General features: G+C 37.9%; 1 protein-coding gene across 1 annotated transcript in view; it reads right to left on the reverse strand.

Annotated features, from left to right (window-relative positions):
* The window catches only part of SYNE2 (spectrin repeat containing nuclear envelope protein 2), a 3,814,665-nt gene that overhangs the window by 2,218,769 nt on the left and 1,570,351 nt on the right, over positions 1–25,545 (reverse strand). Inside the window, exon 47 of the mRNA XM_044073561.1 lies at positions 20,251–20,404. Within this exon, the coding sequence (XP_043929496.1) occupies positions 20,251–20,404 (154 nt within the window). The remainder of the gene's footprint in view (positions 1–20,250; positions 20,405–25,545) is intronic.

A 25,545-nucleotide genomic window follows, 5' to 3' on the forward strand; every position in this document is an offset into this window, starting at 1 on the left:
GCCTTGACATAAGAGAAGTAAACACCAGAGAAATCATCCTAGGACTGATCCCTGTGGGACACAATGGTAAGTACTCTTTTCGAAGACAGGGTGCCTCTCACATTAATTGATTATGTTATGTCAGTTAGCCAGTTTGCTATCCATTGAGTAATATAGGGGATTGCATTTAGTCTGATTAGCTTGTCAATAATGCCATAAAATGGGATGGTATCAAAGGTCTTGGCTTGGTCCTGGTAGGTAGTGTGAACCAATTTACCAGTGTCTAATTCATCTCTGACATGTTCAAAGAAGCCCACCAGGTTCAGGAGGCAGGATCTACCTTTAACATACCAATATGGCTTGGGTCTAGGGCTTGCAGGTTGCCAACGTCCTTGTTAATAAGCTCCATAATAAGCAGCTGCATTGCTTTACATACAAGGCTGGTGAGTCATACAGGTCTACAGTTTCCAGAAAAAGTTGTGGATCCCACCATGTGGTATGGGATGACTACATAAGTTCTTCATTTCTCTGCCACAATCCAGTGAGAAGGCAGAGGCTGAAGGCTTAGTAGTGACTCTACCAGACAGTGTCTGCTGCTGACAAGAAGACAGCCTGGTACATTATCAGGACCCATGGAACAACTATTTTTTTCCTTGGAGAAAACATTCAGAACCTGCTTAGAAGTGATTCGAGAGGGTTGTGTGGGTGTGCTAATAAGCTGGGGAAACTTAGGAGGAGATAGGAAAAGTACAGTTAGAGCTGAATTTGTACAGTAACATGTTGGTTATGTTATCAGCAGACAAGTAAGTGCTTCCATTATACAAGCGTTGAGCATTGCTGGACATTACTTCTAAACTTTGTGACATTGCTGAGGAAGGCCTTGTGGCTATCCTCTGCTTCTGTCCAACTATAGACTAGGAAAACTACACAATCATTAGTGCACAAACACAGAGATTCCTGGGCTTTTTCAATACAAATGCCCTGGAGTAATTAGTCAGAGAACCCACTAGGGGAAATAACATCTTGGATGTTGTCCTTACTAATATGGGAGCATCTTGCAACATCCCTTGTTTATCTTCATCACTTGTTAGTTCTGACCATAAAGCAGTCACCTTCAAAATAAAACTGAAACCAGAGATCCCGTCCTCCCAAGGTACCTTTAGAAATTTATTTAGTACAAGCAACTTGCTCCTAAGTCATACATAGTCAAGCTTCAAATCCCCACCAAATTCAGTAACTCCAATGAATACACAGAAAATACCATCACAGTATACCAGCATGTAAATGGCTGCATAGATGCAGCTGTATCCCATAGGAATAAGTGCGGGGCAATCTCCCATAACAAACCCACATGGTGGGACAATAATATCAACAAGCTATCTAATAAAAAGAAAAGATTTTTTGAAAAGAAAAGTAATTCCCAGAATGTTAGGGCCCTTGTCACTGAAATAAACAAACTCAGAAGTTTAATAAAATCCAACAAAGCCAAGTTTGAGGCTAAAATAGCTACACAAGCAAAATACAGTCAGAAGGCATTTTTTTATGTTTATAACTTCAAAAGCACAACGCGGAAATACCCTGAGCTGACTGTGAATGATGTTACCTACACTGTGGCTGAAGATAAAGCAAACCTACTGGCCGATCAGTTTAGCTCTAACTTTACCCCCTCTCTCCCCCTCTGTCTGTCCCTCAAGATATACCTGAAAGTAGGTCACCTCCAGCTATCACACAAGACAAAGTCCTAAAAGTGCTTTCAAAAGCTAAAAATACTGCATTGATGGGTCCTAAGAATACCCCTGGATGCATCTTAAATGGCATGAAGCACGATTTAGCCACACCCCTAACAACACTGTTCAGTCTTAGCCTCTATACAGGTTTTGTACCAAATGAATGAAGAACTGCTACATTCCCCTGTGTAAGGGAGGACCTTCCACAGACCCAGTCAATTACTGACTCATAAGTCTGACTAGCCTCATATGCAAAGCCATGGAAATACTTATTATGGAATTAATCAGGACATAGGGAACCTCCAAAACACTGGTCTAAGTTTGGATTCATCAAAGGCAGGTCACGTTTACTCAAGCTGGTGGATTTTTTTGAAAAGGTCACCGAAGAAATAAATGAAGACAAAATGGTACACACCATATATGACCTCAACCTGGCCAAAGCTTTTTAAATAATTATCCAATCAGTCATAGCAGAAAAGCTAAAGAAACTGATAAACCCCTGTGTCACACTCTGGATTGTTAATTTGCTTACAGACTCAGATAATCAAAATAGGGGAAGTTACCTCCTCAAAGAGACCTGTCACCAGTGGAGTCCTGCAGGATTATGTGCTGGGACCTCTCCTGCTTGGCATCTACTTTTCTGAAGTAAAAGACGATACCGAAGGGATTTTCCTAACTAAGTTTGCAGATGACTGCAAGCTAGGAGCAGTAATTGAATCCCCAAATGACTTAGCCGTCCTGCAGGAAGGTTTGTCTCAAATAAATAACTGGTGCCAAAATCATGAACTGAAACTAAATGCCAGTAAATGCATTACTGTATCCCTTGGGAGGTCATCTACCTCAGGGAACTACTACACTGACAATACACCACTAATAGTTGACCCAGTTGTTTGGGATTTGGGAATTTCTGAGGACAGTGATCTAATTTTTAACCAACATGTGTCTATTGTGGTAAGAAAGTCCTTCTATACTGCACAGCTTATAATCAAAGGGATTATGTCTTGATCTAAGCATGTCATTGTCGTCGTCCCCCCCCCCCCACTTAGCCCTCATTAGGCCAATCATTGAATATAACTCCATTTTTGGCATATATCTAACCAAACACACTCAACAACTGCAACATCCACACAGATAGCTTACTTAAAGGACCACACCAAAGAATATCCACAAGACCAGGCAGAGGTAAAAAAATTCACAACACTGATGAAATAATCTGAACATCATGACCGTTAGCCCATAAAACCTCCATATAGCTGAAAAAGGAAGAACTTTCATAGTGTACCCACTGCTTGTTCAGACCACATGAATACAATAAAAAGAAAAACAAATTATATAAAGAAATTTAAAACCTAATACACCCGTATTCAATTACAAATGATGTTACATCACAATTAGTCAACAAATCAAATCCAGAACTCAAACAAAAACTATTAAAACACCCATTTAACTAATAACCAGTCAACAAATGGATACCAGTACACACCTACTTACATTTATAAAGTCTCATTTACTTCAATGTTTAAGGGGATGGGACTTCAACACAGGTTTTAAATAAACTTGTCCATTTAACCCTGGTTGAACATGTGCTTCTAAAAGCAAGATCCTCAATAACTCACTTCTTTCTGTGGAATTCTTTAGATCCCCACCCCTCAAACTTTCAAAAAGTTGCTCTAGCACTAAAAACCTAAAGATATGCTGTTCTCCATGTTTATAAACATGTTGTGCAAGACCACTGAGTGTTCTTTGTTATGCTTGATGTCATTCAAATGTTCTAATACTGTTTCTTTAAATTACAATTGCTTTTTCCAATATAAAATCCATTGCACTTAACGCAACTAGCATAATAAACTAAATTGTTGCTTTTGCAGTCTGCATAAAACTCAAAGTCTATCTTAAACCCTGTAGCAGAATGTAGAAAACACGTGCAACTCCAAATATACTTAAAGACTTTACATGACCTGCAGCAGAAGGTGCCTTTCCCATCATATACTGGCCTTGCAACATACAGTTCATTCCTATAACAAAGCTGTCTTCTTAATGATAAATTATTCCTAAAGCTAAACTGTTGTATATTATGAAGCACCTATCTTAATTCTGTATTAGCCAAGTACTAACAGGATACAAGGGCTATACAACATGTCTTGCATAGACAGACTCATAGCCCTGTCACTATAATTGATATCCTGCAAATTGCTAAGATTTCACCTACGTCTGGCATATCCAACTCATTACTGATGGATTTACTGCACATCAGCAAATCAAATAGCATCAGAAATGCTCAGTCTAGGGATGAAAACCTCTTCTGCAACATCAAACAATGGTTTGGAGGGACTGATGTATCTCGAAGAGTATAGCTCTGTACTAGAACAGACTCGCCATTCACATAAAACAAAGTTCATCCCTGTCCATTTTCAAGCAGAATTCAGATCAGTAGACATAAAACAGAAAATGTACCCCAAGGCTGCTCCATGTGCTAGTAATGGAGAGAGGCAGCTCCTAAATGCTTTATCCCATGCTAGGGCTCTGTCAAATTATCTATGGTATGATCCCAGTTATTCTCATTAGGGGTAAGATATAATTACTGATCATGGGAAGGATAAGGCCAATCTATAACCAAACTGAATGGGTTATTTTGAACACAAAAATGGAAACTGGCTAGGCTTAAGATGGCCTTCAAGGTCAGCTAGCCTAGTACTTACCTATGAATCTAAGTACCAGTTCTCAATTTGCACTTAATTTTGGAGAATTTCATTTTGTTTCTGAGTTTTTCATTGATCTTTATGACTTCATCTCTAAACGGTGAAATATTAAGTTTGTTTTTTTTTTATGGGCTATGAGTTTCTCCCTTTTATTGCATAGTTTGTTTATATGCCTTGATGCATCCTTTCAGTTGGACATAGACATTACCCACTAATGCGTCTGCATGTGAGATGGGGTTATCATGCTAGGGACAGTGCTTAAATTTCATCAGGTCATCAATTAGCTGAATTAGGTTTGTCTTAGAATAGTCTCTAAAGCAAGAAGGGTTTGTTAAGTCAGGTTTTTACCTTCATATTGAGTGTTACCAAACACTGGTCCAATTTGATCAGTGATTTGGTAGCTGTTGTTGTTCAGCATAGGGTTGCTATATTGGTAAGAACCAACTGCAATATTTTTTGGACCCTTACTTAAGACTTGAACCAGTGAACCAGCTGGTCTGGGAGCTAGCATTAATGAAGCCCAGGAATTTTGTGAGTATTTATTTGAGGAGGTGCAGGTTTCCCAGATAATGGAGGGATAGCTGAAATCTATGAAAAGTTGATATAGAGGATGTCAGTTTGTTTTGTTAAGCCTTGTGGGCAACAGGTGACATGAAGGGGGATACCATAATTGGATATGTATGGTACAGAATTCTATTTACCACGAAAAGGATACATAGAAGTTTGAAGTCATTGACCTAGTTTACGAGTCTGTAGGTGAGATGGCATCTTAGGAATAGAGACATGCCTCTCCAATAACACTGTCATTTTCTGTGATGGGACTGAAAGAGAGGCAGGCATTGAAATCCTACACTATTGGGATACTATTGCAGTTCTGATACTATGTTTCAGTAACTATTTAGGATCCCTGTTTTCAAAAATTAAGAATGTCTGCAAGGAGAGATGTTTTTTATTTAGGTTTCCAGCAGTGAGCAGTGAGACTTTTATATAGTTTGATTTGATTAGCTACATAGGTAATTTGAGGAGACTGACCTTGCTTAAAAAAAGCACTGTGGGTGATAAAAAGGTCCTGTACACAGAAGCCATGAAAACAGAGGTGCTGGCCAACCCCAGCAAAGCAGCCACGGTTGTCAATCATATCCTCCCAGGCTTACAAATATTGGATCCCTTTAGAATGACACCAACAGCTAAAGCAATAATTGAGGTTCAGTTATCTTTTATTTATGTTGTAGCAATACTTTTGCTGATGGTAGGATACTGCTCACTGCTAGTTTCACACTATTTTCAGGTGCATATTCTGGAAGCTCTACCATGTCTCTCTTCATATAATCCAAGAAGGTACATCTCAAATCATTCACTCCCAAGTGCGCAATGACTATGTCAGATGTGCACTTAGGGCAGAGCGAGTTAAGGGCCTAGTGAGACCACAGATCCTGGAACCTGAGAAGCATCTAAGTATCACTCTGTCTTCGCTCAACCTTGTGAGTGGTGGATATGTGTGTCTGGCTATAGAACTACCTACGACTAAGACGTTACCAGATGTACTGCCTCTGCCTTTCTGCTTAAAGGCTTCAGCCTGCCATCTAAGTGATTCTTTTTTGTAGCTGAGTATTCTGTAGTATCTGTGTATGCTGTTTTCCTATTACTGTGATGCTAAGTGCCCTATCTCCCAAACTTTCATCTAGGAGACCATTATGGTTTATGTAGGGGCTTTTTAATATCCCAGAGTAAGAAGGCTTATATGTTTGTCTAAGACATGGTAGATATGGTTGCGTGAAGTGAGTGTCAGAAGTGGTAACATGAGGATATAGTCTACAGTCTTTGAAGGCAGGTTGGCTTCCAAGGTTAGTAGATGTTTGTACCTTTCACAAATGGAATCGTTTTTAAGAAGAATCAAACATCTGTCAGTGAGTGTGAGGCAGTTCTGCATTGCCTCAATGTTCCTCCTGCTGTCAGGCTGGCAAAAGATGGTTAGGTAAACTGTAGCTTGACAAAACGCAGTGCTTGGAGTGAAACAGCTACTAATAAGTGCTAATGAAGTAAATTTGTAGAAAAGAGCTATATACTAGAACACTAGGATGAGCAGATTTTAAAAGAAATAAGGAAACAAGGGTTACACATTCTAGTAGTGAACTGTGCACTATGTAGTTAGGAAAAAAAAGAAGGGCAATTTGAGCTTTATCAGTCTGAGGGGAGGAACGTCCTAGTTTAGCTGACTAGTGCCCACCAGTATAAACAAATGAGGTGAAACTGACAGGAGTTTCCAAAGACAATCTATAGCAAGGGTACTCAACTCAACAGCAACACTGTTTGGCTGGATGGACACTACATGTATTAAGACCTATGGAATAAAATGTAATGGTAAACATAACTAGCTTACACAACTGAAATGACAACGGGGGGGGGGGGGGTATGGCTGTCAAATTACCATGAGGGTTGGATAACGGAGACACTGGATTAGGGCTACCACCTGTCCCTCTTTATGCAGGACTGTTCCTATTTGGGCATTTGTGCCCTGAGAAAAACATGAAAACTGGCAAATATCCTAAGATTTTAGGACAAAAATATTTCCTGTGTTTCCTATAACAGTTGCATAAAACAATTATATTGCATCTGAAACACCTTCATACTATAACAAACAGAAGAAACAACTTACATTCTACAAGAGTTGAGCATTTATTTTGGCAAAAAACTTACACTGAGTCTTTTGCTTTGGTTGCAGGTATGTTTTTTTCTTATAAAATCTCATATTCCCATAGTAAATGTCCCACGTTTGGCATCTGAAAAGGTGGCAACTCAAGTTCATAGTTTTAAAGTCACATCAAGATTAGGGATTAAGGAGTGAACAGATATGTAACAAGCCAGACACTGAAAGTTGTAACAAAAAAAGTTCTCAACAAGGCTACATACTATAAAACCAAGGCCTAACATATGGCTGAATAAACTGTTTTAGTTAAAGAGCAAAATAATAAACTTACAGCACAATGCTTTAAGGCAATGTAATATTACAACAAAATTGTGAACTGTAGTATTAATGCTCTGATGTAGAGATGCTTAGAAGAATTATTGCCTTTTAGTTTGAAATGCATCCACAGCAATAGTTTTATTCTAGGTTAGTCTCAAAGGTCAACAGCAAACCTTACCCCCTGTGATAAATACAATTAAAGAACAATGAACAGAAGAAAGCAATCCATTCAGCAAAACACATCTGTAACAAGCCTACACACTAAACTTCCTCACTCTGTGGCTATATATACTACAAATCTGAGGCCTAATACCTGTCTAAACAAACTGTTTACTTAAAAAAACAAAATATTGCACTTACAATAAAATGCTTTAAAAACAATTCTGAAAAAAGAATACTGGAACAGAAACAAGGTAAACATGACGTGGTCAAGGAAGAAATTACAACAATGAAGATTGATATCTTTAAAATAAATTAACTAAATGGCCTGGAATGGATCATTTTACATCCGAAAATCATCAGATGTCTATTGCGGCCAAAAATATTGCAAAATAATTGGATTAGTCCTCATAGTTAATAAAACAATCCAAAAAATGACAGAATGATCTTAAGCAGATTACAAGGTATGCCATTCAACATTACACTGACACAAATGTATACTCTAGCAACAGATGCTGACGAGAGCAAGTTAAACAGATTTATGATAATCAGAATCATCTTTTTGGAAATATATTTTATATATATATATATATATATATATATATATATATATATATATATATATATATCTTTCAGTCATCATAGGTGATTGGAATAATTAGCAGGTTTGGCCTTGGAGTACAAAATGGAGTGTGACATAAACTAGCAGAATCCTGCTGACTACCAGTACAATTCACTAGACATATAAAATACTCTTTATCAACAGCCAAAGAGATTACATATGGAGAAAATACTCTCCTTCAACACCCTAAACAATGGCTTTACACATGCATATCACTAGATCCTCAATATCAAAATGAGACTGACTACAAAATGGTGGAAGAGTTCTATATATTCAGGAAAAGCATGACCTAGAGCTGACTATGGCTCAAACTATCAAGGTCTTATCACAAATTTTAGACTTAAATTAAAGAAAACAACAAAAGTATTAATGTTAGCAAGAGACAAACTCAATAATATGTCAGGCAAACTGTAGTGGTGATGAAGAAAAGATTTAAAAGATTAGATCTAGTTTACAGATCACCTGAGGAACTAGGGAAAGAAGTTTGTGATACTGCCCAATAGATAGCAGCAAAAAATATTAAAAACAAAAAAGAGATTAAGAGGCCACAGTGTCCCCCTTTAGAGGATTTTGAAGTAGCAAATGAAAACAGGAGAGCAAAAGGCAGTGCAAATAGGAAAATATGTGAAACTGAATGCAGAGTTTCAATGAATATCATGAAGAGAAAAGATGGCAAAAACATGAAGAAAATAAATGAATGAGAAATACAAGACTGCTGTTCAACATCGCTGATATTAAGGGAATGTTTCAGGTAAAAAACTGGTATAATAAAAGGTAAAGGTGGGAGGGAGCTAAAGGAAGCACAAGATATTAGGAAGAAATGGCAGGAATATATCGAACTATAAAAAAATGACCTCAACATCGCTGATATATACAGTGGTATACTCCCTGATCTAGAGTCAGGCATCCTGAGAGTGAAGTTAAATGGGGCTCTTGCTATTAACAAATGTAATTCCAGCTAAATTGTTTAAAGTTCTTTAAATTATGTTGTTACAGTGTTGCTTGGAATTTTCCAGCAAAGTTGGAAAACACAGCAGTGGCCACTGGATTGGAAAATATCAGTTTATATTCCAGTCCCAAAAAATGTCAGTGCTAAAGAGTGCTTACATTACTGAGCATCTGTTTCACATGTTAGCAAGGTACTGCTCAACTTCCTGCAAGCTAGACCCCAGCAATGTGTGGACCATGAACAATCAGATGTACTCTACACACTGGTTTTAGAAGGGGCAGAGACACCGAAGATCAAGCTACACACATCTACTGGGTACTGAGGAAAGCAATGTTGTTCCAGAAAAATAATTACTTATGTTTTACTGACCACTCCAAAGGCTGTGATTGGGTGGTGAGTTAATTGAGAAATGGGAATATCAGGTCAACTTATTTGCTTCCTGTGCAACTGGAGTTTGGAACAAGAAGCAACAGTTATAACAGAGTATGGAATAACTGAATCAAGACTTGCAAAGGAGAACATCAATACGGCACATTTCCACCCTACTTATTTAATTTATATATTGAATATATCATGTAAAATGTTGGGTTACATAAATCTGATGCTGAAATCAAAAACACCTGGAGAAATATTAAGAAACTCAGATATGCACATGACACCACACACTGATATCTCAAAAAGACAAAGGTGTTGAAGAGCATGCTGATGAAGATCAGAGTATACATCCGTCTGTCTATCTATGTATCTATTTACATGGGATAACGTTTTGTCAAAACACAAAGACATCAATGTTCCAAACGCTGACCGCAAACTTAAACAATGTAAACATCAACATGCTACTACCCACACACCTAGAAACAGCTCTGGTACGTGCAAAATATAAAACAACAAAACAATTTCTGCAAGAGGCAATGCTACCTAGAGCTCCCCACAACCCCTGCTAATTACACCTACTAACTCAGGAATTACACAAAACTGGGGAAAGGCATATTCATCAACCCTGAGAATTCTGTGATCTTGCACATCTGCTGACCATCTGTTTAGTTGACCAGATTTGGTCAACTAAACAAATGTTGTGCAAGAACTATTTAAACAAAAAGAGTGCACCCATATATGAGTGCAGATAAATATAGAGATGTATGTCTGAGAGCTGACTGCCTGGCATGTACTGTGTTTGCATTTGTACTCTTACTTAATGGCTTTATTTATGACTGACATAGATCTTCTGCTATTTGTGATATGCACCCTTATGTTTCAGTGGCAATATTCTGCTGTATAGGTTTCTTTGATTCGACATTCTCTCTAACTTGTTGCCACCACCTGCTGGTATTTCATCTCGCATAATACACCCCAGTGAATACTGCCTTACATAATCTTTCAACTATCCAACCTCTCAACAGAAGGAATTTATCATTTCTGTTAATAAAATAAGACCAGAAGAACCAATTAAAACAGTACACATGAAAACAACTTTTAAATAAATATACAATTCACCAGTTACCAGAAGCAGGTAAATAAACACTTTTTGCTATCACTTTAGCTAATGCACTAGTGAAGCCTGGTGTTTTTATATATATATATATATATATATATATATATATATATATATATATATATATGTTGTTGTCTTTCGGCTTTATATATATATATATATATATATATATATATATATATGGGTCTACATTATTTAGTTGAATCTCATTTCACCCCGACCACATCACTGAAAACTCATTTCAGTGAATCTCATTTCACTGAACTGCAGTTAGTATATATGGCACTATGTAGAGTACTGTAAGGCAAGTAAAAGGTACATGTCCCCCTAACTATATACACTAACTCCAGGGTCGCACTACAGTGGTGAAAAGGGCATATACCTTTTACTTGCCTTATAGTACTCTACACAGTGCCATATATACTCAGTTCAGTTTAGTGAAATGAGATTGAGCGAAATGAGTTTTCAGTAATTTGAGTTTTCAGCGATGTGGTCGGGGTGAAATGAAATTCATTGAAATGAGATTCAGTGAAACAAAGTAGACCCATATATAATATGCAGGAATCACTCAGATGGCAGGCCAGAGTCTTTAAAGCAGAAAGGCAGCAACAATACATCTGGTGAAGAAGATTTGGGACAGACAGGAAGAAGGTAAGAGGAAATTAGGATGTCCAGCAAATAGGTGGATGGATTGTGTGAAAGTAGATCTGCAGCAGTCAGGTCGAAGAAGGCAGGAGTGTGGCACTGAATTGAGAGAAATGGCAACAGTTGACATGACACCCCAACCCCAAGCAGAAAATGGGATAAAAGGAGCTGCTGCTGCTGATGATGATCAGGAGTGGCCTTAGGTCAACTGGTACCCTAAGCAAAAGGGCTCCACGGCACCCTCCACCACATCACCTGCTGCCACCATCCTGGTCTACTTACACCAAATAAATACTGAAAAAGCGCCCCTGCTACAGTGGCATGCTAGGCAGTCGCCTAGTTGGCCTATGCCTATTGCCAGCTGTGATGATGATGATATAGCCTCTTTTGAAGTATTTCATAACTACTATATTGACAAAACTGTTTAAATTACACACTGCAGAATATTTACATGGTATTGCACACCAAAATACTAACAGAGCTTTAGCAAAATACACTCTGATGCCAGAACATAAGGTTAAACTCAAGACTCAATCTACAGACATTGCTGCACCATATAAATGGGACAGGGCTAAATGGCAGGTTATTTTGAAGAGTTATTTAGGTTACTGCTTAAATTATTGTTTTATTTAACGTAGAACTGCACTCAAAAACCTGAAAAAAACATGTTTTCGGCATATCTTGAACTTTTCTGCAACACTAACATCTCTGTATCAAAGTAAGTAGTTATTTTTATTTTTTAATTTGTTATACCCCAAAATTGCATGAAAGGGGACTTCCATGTCTAGCAAGATTTTGTTTTACATTCGATGCCTTAAGCTCCCTGATGTCATTTTGGAGGGTTCTCACAGGAATCTCTAGGATGGGAAAATCATTACTGTGGTTTTCTCTGTCATCAGCATAGAACAGTACTGTGACTGCCTACTTTTGATTGTCAGCATATATCTGCATTTTTAATTACTATGCTTCCTTTGATTTTCATTAGTGGCCACCTCTAATACAGCGTGTTAAAGACTGTTTGAATGATAGGCTTAAAAAAGTAGCTGAGTTCATATTTCTTTACAAAATAATAAATTTCAGTACTCAAGTATGAGAAATCTGACCCCTGTGATTAATAGGTATTACTTGGGCTGAGATGGTTTGTGTTGCTTTCACAGTTTCTAATATTGTAGCTAGAATCAGAGTCTTTGATGTTAATCTTCCTTCCCCAACTTACTGACTTCTATCAACAATAAACTGTATGCAATGCAAAAATGCTGTAATAAAAGACCAGAAGAGATATGCACTTCTACAGAAAATAAAGAAAAAAAATACAAACTCAAATACTTAGAAACAATAAGAAAAGCAAGATGAAAATACTGTTTTTCTTTTGGCACTCATAGCTTGATTAAATGGAAAAAGAACTAATTCATAATAATAATAATAATATTAATTATAATAATGAATAATAAGTATAGCTTGCTTTTTCTTGTTCATTTACAACTGAAAACTAAACTTGAAAGCATTCCTTTTGTTTAGACTCCAAGCCACACTATTTATCTAAGGTGTGATGCTGGCAATCTGTGGCTGATAAGGCACATATAAATGGCTCTGTAGTTGGAGTAAGTGACCTAACCTAATTATTTTGCCACTTTTAGTATTCTTCATGATGTAACAGATAATAAGACAAATGCAAGAAAAAGCAAATAAAACGAGTTCAAACAAACATAAAACAAAAGCAATAATTTTAAAATTTTACTTTTTCTATATGTGGTACATTTAGTGTTAGATTACAGAGGAGGAAATTTACTTTTTGGGAAGAAATAAATTGATATTTGAGTGGAGTTATCATTTAAAGCCCCATTTAAGGAACAGGGTGATCTTGAAATTTTAATCACATTAAGTGTATACATTGCCACATTCTTATAATATTTTCATAATCCATTTTAAATATGTTTCATACTTCAATTTTAAGTATTCATTACATAACTGTCCAGCTGAGTTTACATATGTGTGTGTGTGTGTGTGTGTGTGTGTGTGTGTGTATATATATATATATATATATATCAGCCTGTTCATTTTGCGATTTTCACTGCATGAAGAAGGACTGAGTATCTGAACATCAGCACTGCTTTGTTCAATAGAAGTGAATTGTACAGCTTCATCTATGCTCTTTCTAGCTCATTTTGGGATTTGGGTATTTTGACACTTTCCCAATAATGAAACTTTTGACAACCAAAAGCTACAGTCACTTTATTAGCTAGCTAAGAACAGCAAGCTTAAGCATTGCTTGTTGCTCTTAAAATATGTGTTACAAGTCTACCTTTCTGCACCAGTACAGTTTGAAGCTATAATTTTAAAACTTTAAATTGTAATAATTATTAAAAATTATATTAATATCCGCGGTGGTGGTGCTGCGGTAGCGTTGTCGCCTCACAGTAAGACCCTGTCTGGTTCGGTTCTCAGCTAGAGCGTCTTCTGCGTGGAGACATGCGTGAATGGGCGTACCTTCGTTGAAGGTTGTGTGTCAGGGCTGGCAACTCGGCACGTAAAAATCAACTGCCAATCATTAGCGGAACGGAGTTCCGCTGTGGCGACCCCTAACAGGGAAAAGCCGAAAGACACAACAACAACATTAAAAATTATATTAATATTCAGTATTATTGTAATTATAATTTTAGTACTTTTTAAATTTAAAATTGTTCACCAGCATCTACCTGCAGTGTAACTGGCTGTGATATCATACAATTTCAAAGGCGGTATTAGCATTTCAAAGCTTTTATTTTTCTATTTCACACAGTAAGTTTTTTTCTTTACAATCAGTCAGTTCTCATTTGATTAGCAATTACAATTATAGCTCACACAGACTTTTACTATTGCTTAGTTTTACTGTTATTGATGCTGAAACTCTTCTTGATGTATGCATTATAAGTGGTATGGCCTTGGGTTGCCTGAAGTGTCATATTCGTATAGTACTCTCTTGAAAAGCAGCTTAACTACTAAACAGAATACAAAATATCATAAGTATCTTGAGCACTGTGTTTCTTGACTCTTAGTGAAGTATTTGTGAATGTATTCTTGTTATTTATTACATTTGCTAGTCATATCACTACTTCTTGTAGACTCTTTCGAAGACATTGCCTAGTCTTTACTAGTTTGTTAGGAGAATGCATGTTGATATTGCCTTTATCTTTGTTAATTTTTCTTCAGCCACAAGTCTCTATGCAACTGCTTGCAGTGACTTTCTGGACTTCATATGCTCATAAAATGATTCAGAAATACATTAGCTGCCCTTGTGACTATTATATACACTCTTATTTTTTGCCTCTTTGCGATATCAATTTTATGGTTGTGATTATTAGCTATATTCAAGCCATTTCACGAACTAAAGACTCCAAAAGGGTCTCACTGAGACAGATACTTGGTGTCAAAATCATGGCCGCAAGCTTAATGCAAAAAAGTGCATAGTCATCCCCTTTGGGAAAAGCAAAATACCCACAAACTACCACATAGGTGGTAATCCCCTAAATACGGAAGACATAATAAGGGATCTGGGGACCCAAGTAGATAGTAATCTCTCCTTTGATAATCACATTGCCAAAGTCATTAGAAAATCCTTTTATGTGGCCCACCTAATCACAAAAGGGTTCGCATCCAGATCAAAAGAGGTCATTGTGACCCTCTACTCATCACTCATTGGACCCATCATAGAGTACAGTGCCCCATTTGGGATGTACCTTACAAGACACCTGCAACAGCTGGAAAGACCACAAAAGTACCTCATCAAGAGGATCATTGGCCTCAAACAGATGCCCTATGCAGCTCGACTGAAGAAACTCCAGCTGTACTCGGTTGCATACCGCCTACTCAGAGGTTATCTCTGCCTGACATACAAGGCCATGTCCAACCCAGAAATGATGGACATGCTCCACCTAAAGAAAACCATTTCCCCTCGAGCCACATGCTCTAGGGATCTAAACCTCACCACAACAATAAATAGGACGTGCTGGAGGGATAGATTCCTGTCTCAGAGACTTCCCATGCATTGGAACAAGATTCCAATCTACATTAGGCAGAGCTCCTTGCTAACACTTTTCAAGATAAACCTTGACTAGATGATGGGAAACAGAAAGTTTACCCCGGGGATCACTTCAGTGGCTCTGCTGGACAGAGGCACAGGGAACTAATCTAAGGGGGAAGCGAAAGCCAACACATTCTGGCTAGGCTTATAAATGCCTTCGGGTAGATAGCTTAGTACCTACCTATGAACCTATAATCTGAAAATCATTCTGTAATTGCATATTTTGAATTCTTTTAGTCACATAAAATGTCTCATGACATTGTATGTGTCAGCATATCTAACTCCTTTAAATGCTTTTCTTACTCAGACCATCAGCTTACATTGTCTAACCTTGTACCCAAAACCAACCAAAATCTGAATAGCTTCAGTTTATGCAAAGAGTATATAAGAAGAATGCATGGAGATATGTACACATTTTGAAACAGGTCTGGTAACTTAAAATGGAGTTCCAAGCAATATACCTCATTCATCACCAGTATCAAGATTCCAATATTGTTTTCAATCACAATCTTTTCTAAGCAAAAAAAAAAAAAAATCATAAAATTTATTGTTTAAAGCATGTACTGCATTCACATATTATTGTTTTCCTCTGTTCTTCTGCTTCTACTACTAGCAGATCTTGTTGCATAACTTTCTCTTGACAATATTATACAATCTTGCATTCCTGTCTGCCTTTTTAAGTTCATAATGTAGTGACTTCAGTCACAGCAATTTTATTTTTATTTTGTTTTTGGCTTCATTTTTTGGTCTCATTTTAACGTGCAACTTTTATTTTACACACTTGCAGATCCTCAGTCATGCTGTAAGCTAACTACATGTGACTAGAACTTTACACACAAACAAGTCTGTTTCTGTTCAACAGAATGACATCACAGATCTGAGTCTTATAAATGACTCATTCAAGTTATTTCTCCTCCTCTGGGCCAGTAATCAAGGAGCCTGAACCCTCACCATTGACACTGGTGAGAGATGTTCACTTGGAACAAAAATAGATGCACACAGTATTTCCAGATGCAGCTCTCTGCATCAAGCACAATTTCCCTTAAGAGCACACCTGGAACACAGTCTGTGGGGATAGGTTTCCCTCTCTCTCTCTATCTCTCTCCAGGCCCCCAATATGACTTCCTACTGGTACAGCTGTAGAGCTGAGTCCTCAGCTAAGTGTCCAAGCCAAGTCCTCCACCACTGTCTCTTTGAAACCAGTGCTCTGTGTCCCAGCTCTATGTAGTTGATACACACACTCACTCATTGAGATTTGATTTTCACACACAGACACACCACACACACACACACACACACACACACACACACACACACACACACACACACACACACCTGGGAAAGGCTGGCACATATTTACTACTTATGCCCCCCTGCCCAGACTATAAGGTAGTTAATGTCACCAGACAATCCAAAGCCAGCTACCCTAAGGCTGTTACAAGGGTATCCAATTACACTGAGTGAAATTAATACTAATACAAATGGCAATGCTGACCAAACAGCAAGGCTTTTAAGAGTGGCCACAGTGTCACCAAATAAATATAAATACTCTCAAAGATTAAGACATTCTCTAAAAGACCAGCCACAATGAAAAGTTTAAATATATTTAATAATAAATAATAGAAGAACATAAAAATGCTAAATATCTAGTTACAATAAATACCAGAGTTTCAATCACAGGAAATATTAAAAATAACATAGATTCACACAGATACAGAAAAACAGTACTTAACTAATCTCATTATATTTTCTGAGTGATCTAAAGAATTACTATTCCCTGGTTACTTACTAAAGCAAGACAATACAAAGTGAGTGAGAGATCCTTCTTTGTCAGGTTACAAAAACAAACTGTTCTGAGACTTTTTTTCTCGTCTGGTATTAAAACCCCATTTTAGTACTGGATTACACAATGACATTACATACATTTGGTCATCTGATTTTCATTCTCATACTAGCCCCCTTTACTAGAAAGTGAACCAGAATCTCACACATATGTGCCATAATACACACACATAGTGCTTTGCTGAGATATGCTGCAGCTTCTGGAACTCATACAACTATTTCAAACTTTCACCCTTCCAGAGTAGCAATTAGTTCACCCCCAAAGACAGTACAGAAGGCTTCCTAGTACAGACTTTTTGTCTCACAGTGAAATAAAGTTCAAACTTCTGAATCCAGAGTTTCCAGTTTTCAGACAATATGCAATGCAGTTTCAGAACACTGATGTTTGTAGTGGAGAAATTCTGAGACTAAAACTGAGGAAATAGAGGGAGTGGTGATTTAACATCACTACAGATCCCCCCCTCACCTCCTAAAGGGCCCATATCTATACAGGAAGAATGCAGTGTCCCTATAATCACAACTACACAGGTAAAAGCTGCACTCTCTAAAGCCAAAAACACAGCATCCATGGGACCGGACAACATTCCAGGCTGAGTTTTACAAGAACTTCAGAATGAACTGGCTCCCCACTTAGGCACCATGTTCAACAATAGCCTCGCATCAAGCTTTGTGCCCACTGAATGGTGCACAGCAACAGTTATCCCACTCCACAAAGGGGGAGCCACCACTGATTCCGGGAACTATCAACCTATTAACCTGATGAGCCTGGTCTGCAAGACCATGGAACGTATCATCATGTAACTCATAAACAAAGACAATGGTAACCTCCAAACTCTGGATCCCCCCAGTTCGGGTTTGTGAAAGGCATATCATGCCTTCTGAACCTGATCGACTTCTTTGAGGCAGTCACCAAAGCTGTAGATGAGGGTATGGTGGTTCAGACAGCCTATCTTGACCTTGCCAAGGCTTTTGACACCTTCCCCCATTCTGGAATTATAGCTAAACTCACTAAACTAGGTATAAATCCCTACATCACATGATGGGTTGCCAACTGGCTCATTGACAGAACCCACACTGTAAAAGTTGCAGACTCCAAATCTGAACTCAAAGCAATGACAAGTGGAGTACCACAAGGTTCCATCCTGGGACCTCTCCTGTTTGGTATCTACTTCTCTGAAGTACAGGCTAACACAGAAGGCCTCTGGCTAATGAAGTTTGCAGATGACTGCAAACTAGGAGCCATAGTCAAGTCCCTAAATAATGTGGACATCCTACAGAAGCACCTCGTTGAGACAGATGCCTGGTGTCAGAGCCATGGCCTCAAGGTCAATGCCAAAAAGTGCAGTGTCATCCCCTTTGGTAAAAACTTTGTACCCATGAAGTACCACATAGGCAGCAATCTACTTAACACCAAATGTGTGATAAGAGACCTTGGGACCAAGGTGGACAGTAGTCTCTCCTTTGATAGTCACATCGCCACAGTAGTCAGGAAGTCCTTCTACATGGCACACCCCACCATAAAAGTGTTCTCATCCAGGAAAAAAGTCATTGTTGCCCTCTACGCGACACTCATTAGACCCATTATAGAGTACAACGCCCCTTTTGGAATGTACCTCACAAGACATCTGCAGCAGCTGGAAAGGCCTCAGACATACCTCACAAAGAGGATTACTGGCCTCAATCAAATGCCCTACATTGACCGCCTCAAAAAACTTCAGCTTTACTCCATAGCATATCGCCTACTCCGAGGTGATCTCTGACTAACATATAAAGCTATGTCAAACCCAGAGCTGTTGGACATGCTACACCTAAAGAAATCCCAATCCCTCCGAGCTACACACTCTAGGGACCTAAACCTTGTCACCACAATAAACAGGACATGCTGGAAGGATAGATTCCTGTCTCAGAGAATTCCCATACTCTGGAACAGGCTACCCATCTATGTCAAGCAAAGTTCTTCAGTAGCACTGAAAAATCTTGATGAGTGGATGGAAAATAGGAAATACACCCCGGGATCACTTCTGTGTCTCTGCTCGACAGGGGCACAGGAAAATAACTTTCTTAGGTGGCGTAAGCCGGGGAACCTTGTTGGCTAGGCTTACATAGGCCCTTGGGCCGATAGCCTAATACATACCTATGAACCTATGAACAGGACTGAGAGAGGAACATTTGTAAAAACAGAATTTGCTGTAAGTAGCAGCATTTATGTGGAAAATAACAGTGAACAGGTGAAAAAAATGTACCTCTACTTACTTTAATATTAATGAGAAAATGTGAAAATGGAAGAAGATGTTCATTTTTTACACCGGGAACCTGAAAAATGATACTTGTTATACTGCATCATCAAAGGGAAAAATTCACAGATTGAAGAAAACAGTTTCCAAATTTCTGTGCAGCAGGGAAATAAAGCATTTAGTGCAAAAGTTTACACAGTAATTATATGAATAATCAAGTTAAGAGGTATTAGATATTAATGCACATTTGGCAAAATTTGCAAGGAAATACTCTGATGAAAAAGTCACATGGTGCACTGAAGATCCAGCTACTGGCAATTCCCCTGAAAAACATACCTATAGATTCATCACTATACAACTGCATACACTCAAATATGCCACACAGTATACAGTAACAATTTGTGGTCATTATGTCCCCATTAACCTTTTTATTACCTCCTCTTCTCTTATTCTCCCTTTCTTGCACTTGTGCTCTCACTGTCAGTATCTTTATTTGCAACATTTCTCTTTATTTTTCTCAGTTCCCATCAACTGACTCGGTAAATATTCTACAGCTAATGAAGGCATCTGTTGCACATATCTATGCACCTATAAATGAGCTGCTATAAATAGGCAATCCAAACTCCTGTACATCATGTTAACCACATGAAGAAAAATGTTCACATTCTATTCTAGAAGAAACAGATTATAATGACATTCAGCTCAAGCAGAAAGATTTTTAATGGCAGTAAAGCTCCAACATTCCCTTTTGAGGTCACTTCTGCAATAAGGCCACAAACAAGTTAGCTGCAGTTGTTTCAGATGCTGCACCATTTACATTTTAGGCTTCCTTCATGAATTTCTAATTATGTAATGTAATGAAAGAAGCTGCATTTACCTTGATGTCATTCAGCGACAACTCCTTATCTTCTAGCTCTCTGTACTCTTTGGTTAGGTTGCTTATAGTTTCTCTGACTGTATCAAACCAGTCATACGCTGGCTGAAATTCTGCATGAAAGTTCTTCAAATCATTTAGTACATAATCCAAGCATCTAAACATAAGAAAACAGACATTAGTATACATAGAATGGGTACCATTTCATAGCATTAATACACATACAAACTGTAGTGTGAAAATGTCTATTCAAAGACAGAGCTATGTACTTAAATAAAGATATGCAGTCAGGTACCGTGGAAAGATGTTAACCTTGCTCTACATCGACTGGCTCTGAGATACAGAGAGAGAGAAAGAGAGAGATTTAGCCTGGCTGCTCTTCAGATGACCAGGGAAGGGATGAGAGTGAGTGGACAGTGTGGGCTCAGACATCACAGGAAAAAGGGCTTGGTCCTACTACAAGACCATCCTCTTTAGGGAAAGCGTGGAAATGCACTTTATATGGACATGGACTCCAGACCATGAGCACAGTAATGGAGAGCGTACACTCTAGCTGAGCATCACAGATGTGCGTAAACATGCACAAACGTGAACAATCACAGTAGCAGGTATTACTGTACCACTCTTACTGTCAAACACAGGGATGTCTGGAGGGTAACTCCAAACTTCCGATCCTCTTGCAGGATGCCAGAAGAATGTCTGCATCAACGTCATCCTTTGACAGGCAGGCCATGCAGGAAATTAACAGGAAGCAAGGTTCTATGGTCCTTGAGGAACAAGAGTCAAAAAATAATAACCAAAAAACTTTGCTCTGCTTGTTGAGAGAACAGAGAGAGGACAAGAGTCAACTGCAGTAAATTCCGTCTCTGCTGGAAACATGCAGAAGAGATTTCTTATATCAACCATAACAGTTTTCATTTCTTTTTATTGAATGAAAGTTAAACTATAATCAGTAATATGTGCATATTTCTCATAGTGCATTTCATACATATTCATATTCAAAATATCTCGCCATCTTTTTGGACTGAAATTTCCTTTGTTTCTGATGGTAAAAATTTCTTCATGGAAAAAGGTATACCATATATTTTTTGTAAATTTGCCAGTACTTCATCATATCAGTCCAAGCTATTATTTACAACAGCTTCTTTTTATTTGTTTGTCTGCATTTGTCACTTCCTATTACATAAATGAACAAGGATCTGAGTAATCTCTTAGTTAACTGTCTCTGTTTCTAGAGGCTGTAAATATAGTGACTTGCAAACTATATACAGTTTTAAGTGAGTCTTTTGTTGTCATACTTCCATCACTGTAAAAGCTGTTATTATTACACATATATTACCTCTTTTACAGGCCAAATAATATTTACTCAAAAACAAATCTACAGACTTCAAAAAACTCTTAACTAATTTGCTACCTGGAAACAAAATATAATTAAAGAATTATTATTTTATTTATTGACCTGGGTAAAGAACTGATCCCATTGGACCATTTTCAGGTTCAGCTCAGGATTTGGAACTAAAAGTGTACATAGTAAATAAATTATAAAAGCAGTGAAACATCACAGTTTGTGCAAGCCATTTACAATTAATGCACATCCTTGACAATCATTGCAATGTTACAGTCATACTCTAAGGGATTTCATTATGCAGCAAGGCTGTGTTTAAGATACTGCCTAGATGAGTGACTATAATGTGTTTTGTAGCCAACATGATGGAAATACAGACAGTAAAGATTAATACAATGCAAGTAAGAATAGATATAGGAGAATAGAGGATGGGTTAGGATAACACCAAGAAAATGGGGTTTATACATAGGGCAATACAGTGTTGTAGAGTACAGACTGTCATTTTAGCCATGATATCCCAGAAAAAAAGTTTGCGTATAATCTGTACACTGTAGTTGGTTTACCGAACAGAAGTAAGGTAGTTAATATTAATTGGTGCTATTTTAAAATTTAGCATGATAAATATATTGCCTTTAGTAGCAGAGATGTCTAACGAATCAAAAATTAATTGACAGAGCTACTTATGAAGCATTTAGAGTGTGCCTGTTTCTAGAGACAGTGTTTTATTTCGGAAGCTTCTAATAGATAAAAATTAACTTCATATTTTCAGGTATGGATTTCCTGATTATGAGTGCGAGTATGGAAAATGCATGTTCAGTGCCTTAGAAAATGGTGTATGTTAGTGAGGGTTAGACCCTGACTGGGCTCTAATTTTATATGGTGGCAAAGCCTCTCTGGAATCCTCTGTGCAAAAATGGGAAGCTTTCTTCCAAAATCAGTTTGAATAATAGAGTGCTTAGCAGGAGGGTAGTTCTTTGGGGTATAGCTTTTTTTTGTGCTACCTGAAGTGATGGGGAGGCCATATTCTAGCTCAGGGAAATAAAACACCTTTTACCTGTGGCTGCCCTATATGCAGAACAAAGACAGTGGGAGACTTTTCAGGCTCAGAAGAGAAGTTTATTATCTTTAGATTTTGTAACCTGAATATGGCATTTGAAATTAAGTGACAAAGCTAGCCAAATGCCAACATATGTGCATTGGGAAAATGGTTATACTGTGACGTTTTAGTTCTAGGAGATGAACCACTTAGTGGAATGTTTAGTGAGCTTTTCCAGAATGCCAAAAAGCATAGCTTTGATCTTATTAGTGTTAAGAGTCATGTTACAGTAATCTAGTCAATTACTGAGACAGACGAGGTCTTGTTTCAGTTGGATAGCAAACTGGATAAAAGACACATACCAAACATGATGGGTAGCAGGGTTTACTATCAAAAGGACAAAAATCACATCCACTAACAGTGACTTCCACGACAAATAATGTTGACTCATTAATATGAAGTAGTTTGTATGACCAACGCAGCAACGTCAACAAATTCTGTCGACCTTAAGGTGGAAATCTCCCATTGTAATATATGTTGAAACTCCCTGCCCATGTACGTCCTTTTAAATGTAAGTACAAATGAATGTCGACATTCCGACAGTCACTCCTACCATGGTCTAGGAGGTGGCTGTCAAGCATGTTACTGTCGACCATTTGATGGTAAACCGACCAGCAGCTTCCTCATCACATGACCCTGTGTCACAGCAACAACTGCTGCCACAGGCTTAACACTCCCCTTTGGGGAAAGAGTGACCTTCTAGACAACCTTCCCACATGATGTGAAAGAGGAGAGGTCCATGTCTTGCCTTCCAAGTCATTAGGGATCCAGTGGTCATGGATACTTTGTATGTCCACAAAGTGAATAATTCCACAAGTACCTAAACAAGGGATCTAGATCTTTAACAGCAGATAAATACAGCATGGTGGAGAGACAGGTTCATTACCAAGCACCTTCCTCATCGCTGGAATAGACTCCCACTGCAAATTAAGCAATAGAATACATTACCTTCCTTCAAATATGAAACGGATAGTTGGACAGGTATTCAAAAATTCACCTCTAGCTTGACTGGCTTAGCCATCCTCAAGAGAGGAGGTTCAGTCTGAGGGTGGGTACTGAAAAGGCATAAATGGTCATTAGAGTCAGTTGCTTTGTACTTCCTATGAACCTATGAAGGTTTGATGACTTTTCTACAAAGTCTATTATTGACCTTTAGCATTAAGTGCACCTGCGCCAAGCTTACTTATAATATTATATTTGTTATGGACAAGCCGCAAGCACATCCAATGAAAGAAGTCCAAAAAAACACATCACATTGCCACTTAGGTTCAGGTCAGTCAAATCATTCTTCTCAATCTTGCCCATCAAGGTATCACCAATATTTCCCAAGTGAGCAGTGATGCTTCCTAGCAGAGCTATAGAATCTGTTGGTAACACCCTATTCTGCACTGTGCCAATGGTGTCTAAGAAATATAAATGTACAGAGAAGAAATTCTCTTTCTGCAACTCACAGCTGGAGACAGGTACTTGCAAGTATCCCCAGCCTTATCTCAGCCTGTCCTAATGGTCAACTTCAGAGTAGAAAAGAGATTGCCCCTGCTTGAGAATGTTGCTTTAGATCAAATAAATCTAATTGTTACTTTTCATCCTCCTGCACAAGCTCCTACACTCTCGCCAGCTTAATTTCTCCAAGTCCATGGTGTCATGGGAAGACAATATGCAGAGTGAAACTAGAAGAGTGTTTGTTATTACTGGAAATGTGTTTTCTGCAGGTGCAATTTATGGTGATAAACTCAAAAAAGGATGTGAAAAAATAGGAAATTTAATTAAATAACGATGCATTATTCTGTAACAAAAAAAACAAGGTTAGGTAAATGCAGGATGATATAAAAATGGTTGACTGAAATTAAGTAATTTGATTAGCAATGGTAGATGGCAGAAAAAAAAGGAATTGGCAGTTGCCTTCACTGTATAAAAATTAATTAACAAGGATTTACCTTAGAGGAAGGCAGTGCCTCTGTTAATAATGCTGGCTAGTGAGTTGTTACCTATATCTTGTCAAAACTGTCCCGATCTCATGTATTTGACCCCAGTTACATTTGTGGCTCTACATACCATAGTTCTTACAATGAAGTAGTTAAAATTATAATTAGGAAATGGGAATGACTATTTATGCAGATTAGCTGTAATTCCAGGCAGGATGTTATGCAATTCATATATCATTGTTTACATTAATGAAGTTTACTGTAGTTTTCTAAACAAAAACTGCACTCCATATCTCTACTTGTTGATTAACAATGACTTGATGATGCACTTACCCATTTTTTTCTGATTATCATCACTTTATGAAAAATACCAAACAATTTCTTCTGAAACCGCCAAAAGGCAAAATATTGTTAGTACTGTGGAGCGTCAAGAGAAGTTTACTACTATAATTCACAAGTAATTTTGCCACTTGGGAAATGTTTAAGGCCATATGCACAAATCTACTTGGGAATCCCTGTTCAATGTCACTGAATGGGCGGTTACCCTCTTTAACCCCAGCAGTATCCTCTGCTTCTCAAAGGAGGCTGCTCTTATGATGCTCAGTTCTAAACCAGCAGATAGACTCTTAAAGGGCAACTATAGCATAAACACTATAGTTCCTTTCTCCAGACCATATCTCTTCCTAGACTGTATATCTCTCCCTACAGGATGATCCCCATGCTTCTATGTTTTAAAAAGCAAAACGTGGTAGTTTCTTCTCTTTAGTGGCATTACATCATTTTACCCATCACATCTGAAAGTTTTCTTCCTAAAGAAAAATACACATAGCAAGGTGTCATTCTATTTTATTTGCTCTCATTAGAATCATAAAGCTATTCTGGCTATTAAGCAGTCATAGCTCTACTATAACTTCCAGCTGCATTACATCTCC

Source organism: Protopterus annectens, chromosome 6.part0, assembly GCF_019279795.1.
Source record: "Protopterus annectens isolate FY-2018-M chromosome 6.part0, PAN1.0, whole genome shotgun sequence".
Taxonomy (NCBI): domain Eukaryota; kingdom Metazoa; phylum Chordata; order Ceratodontiformes; family Protopteridae; genus Protopterus; species Protopterus annectens.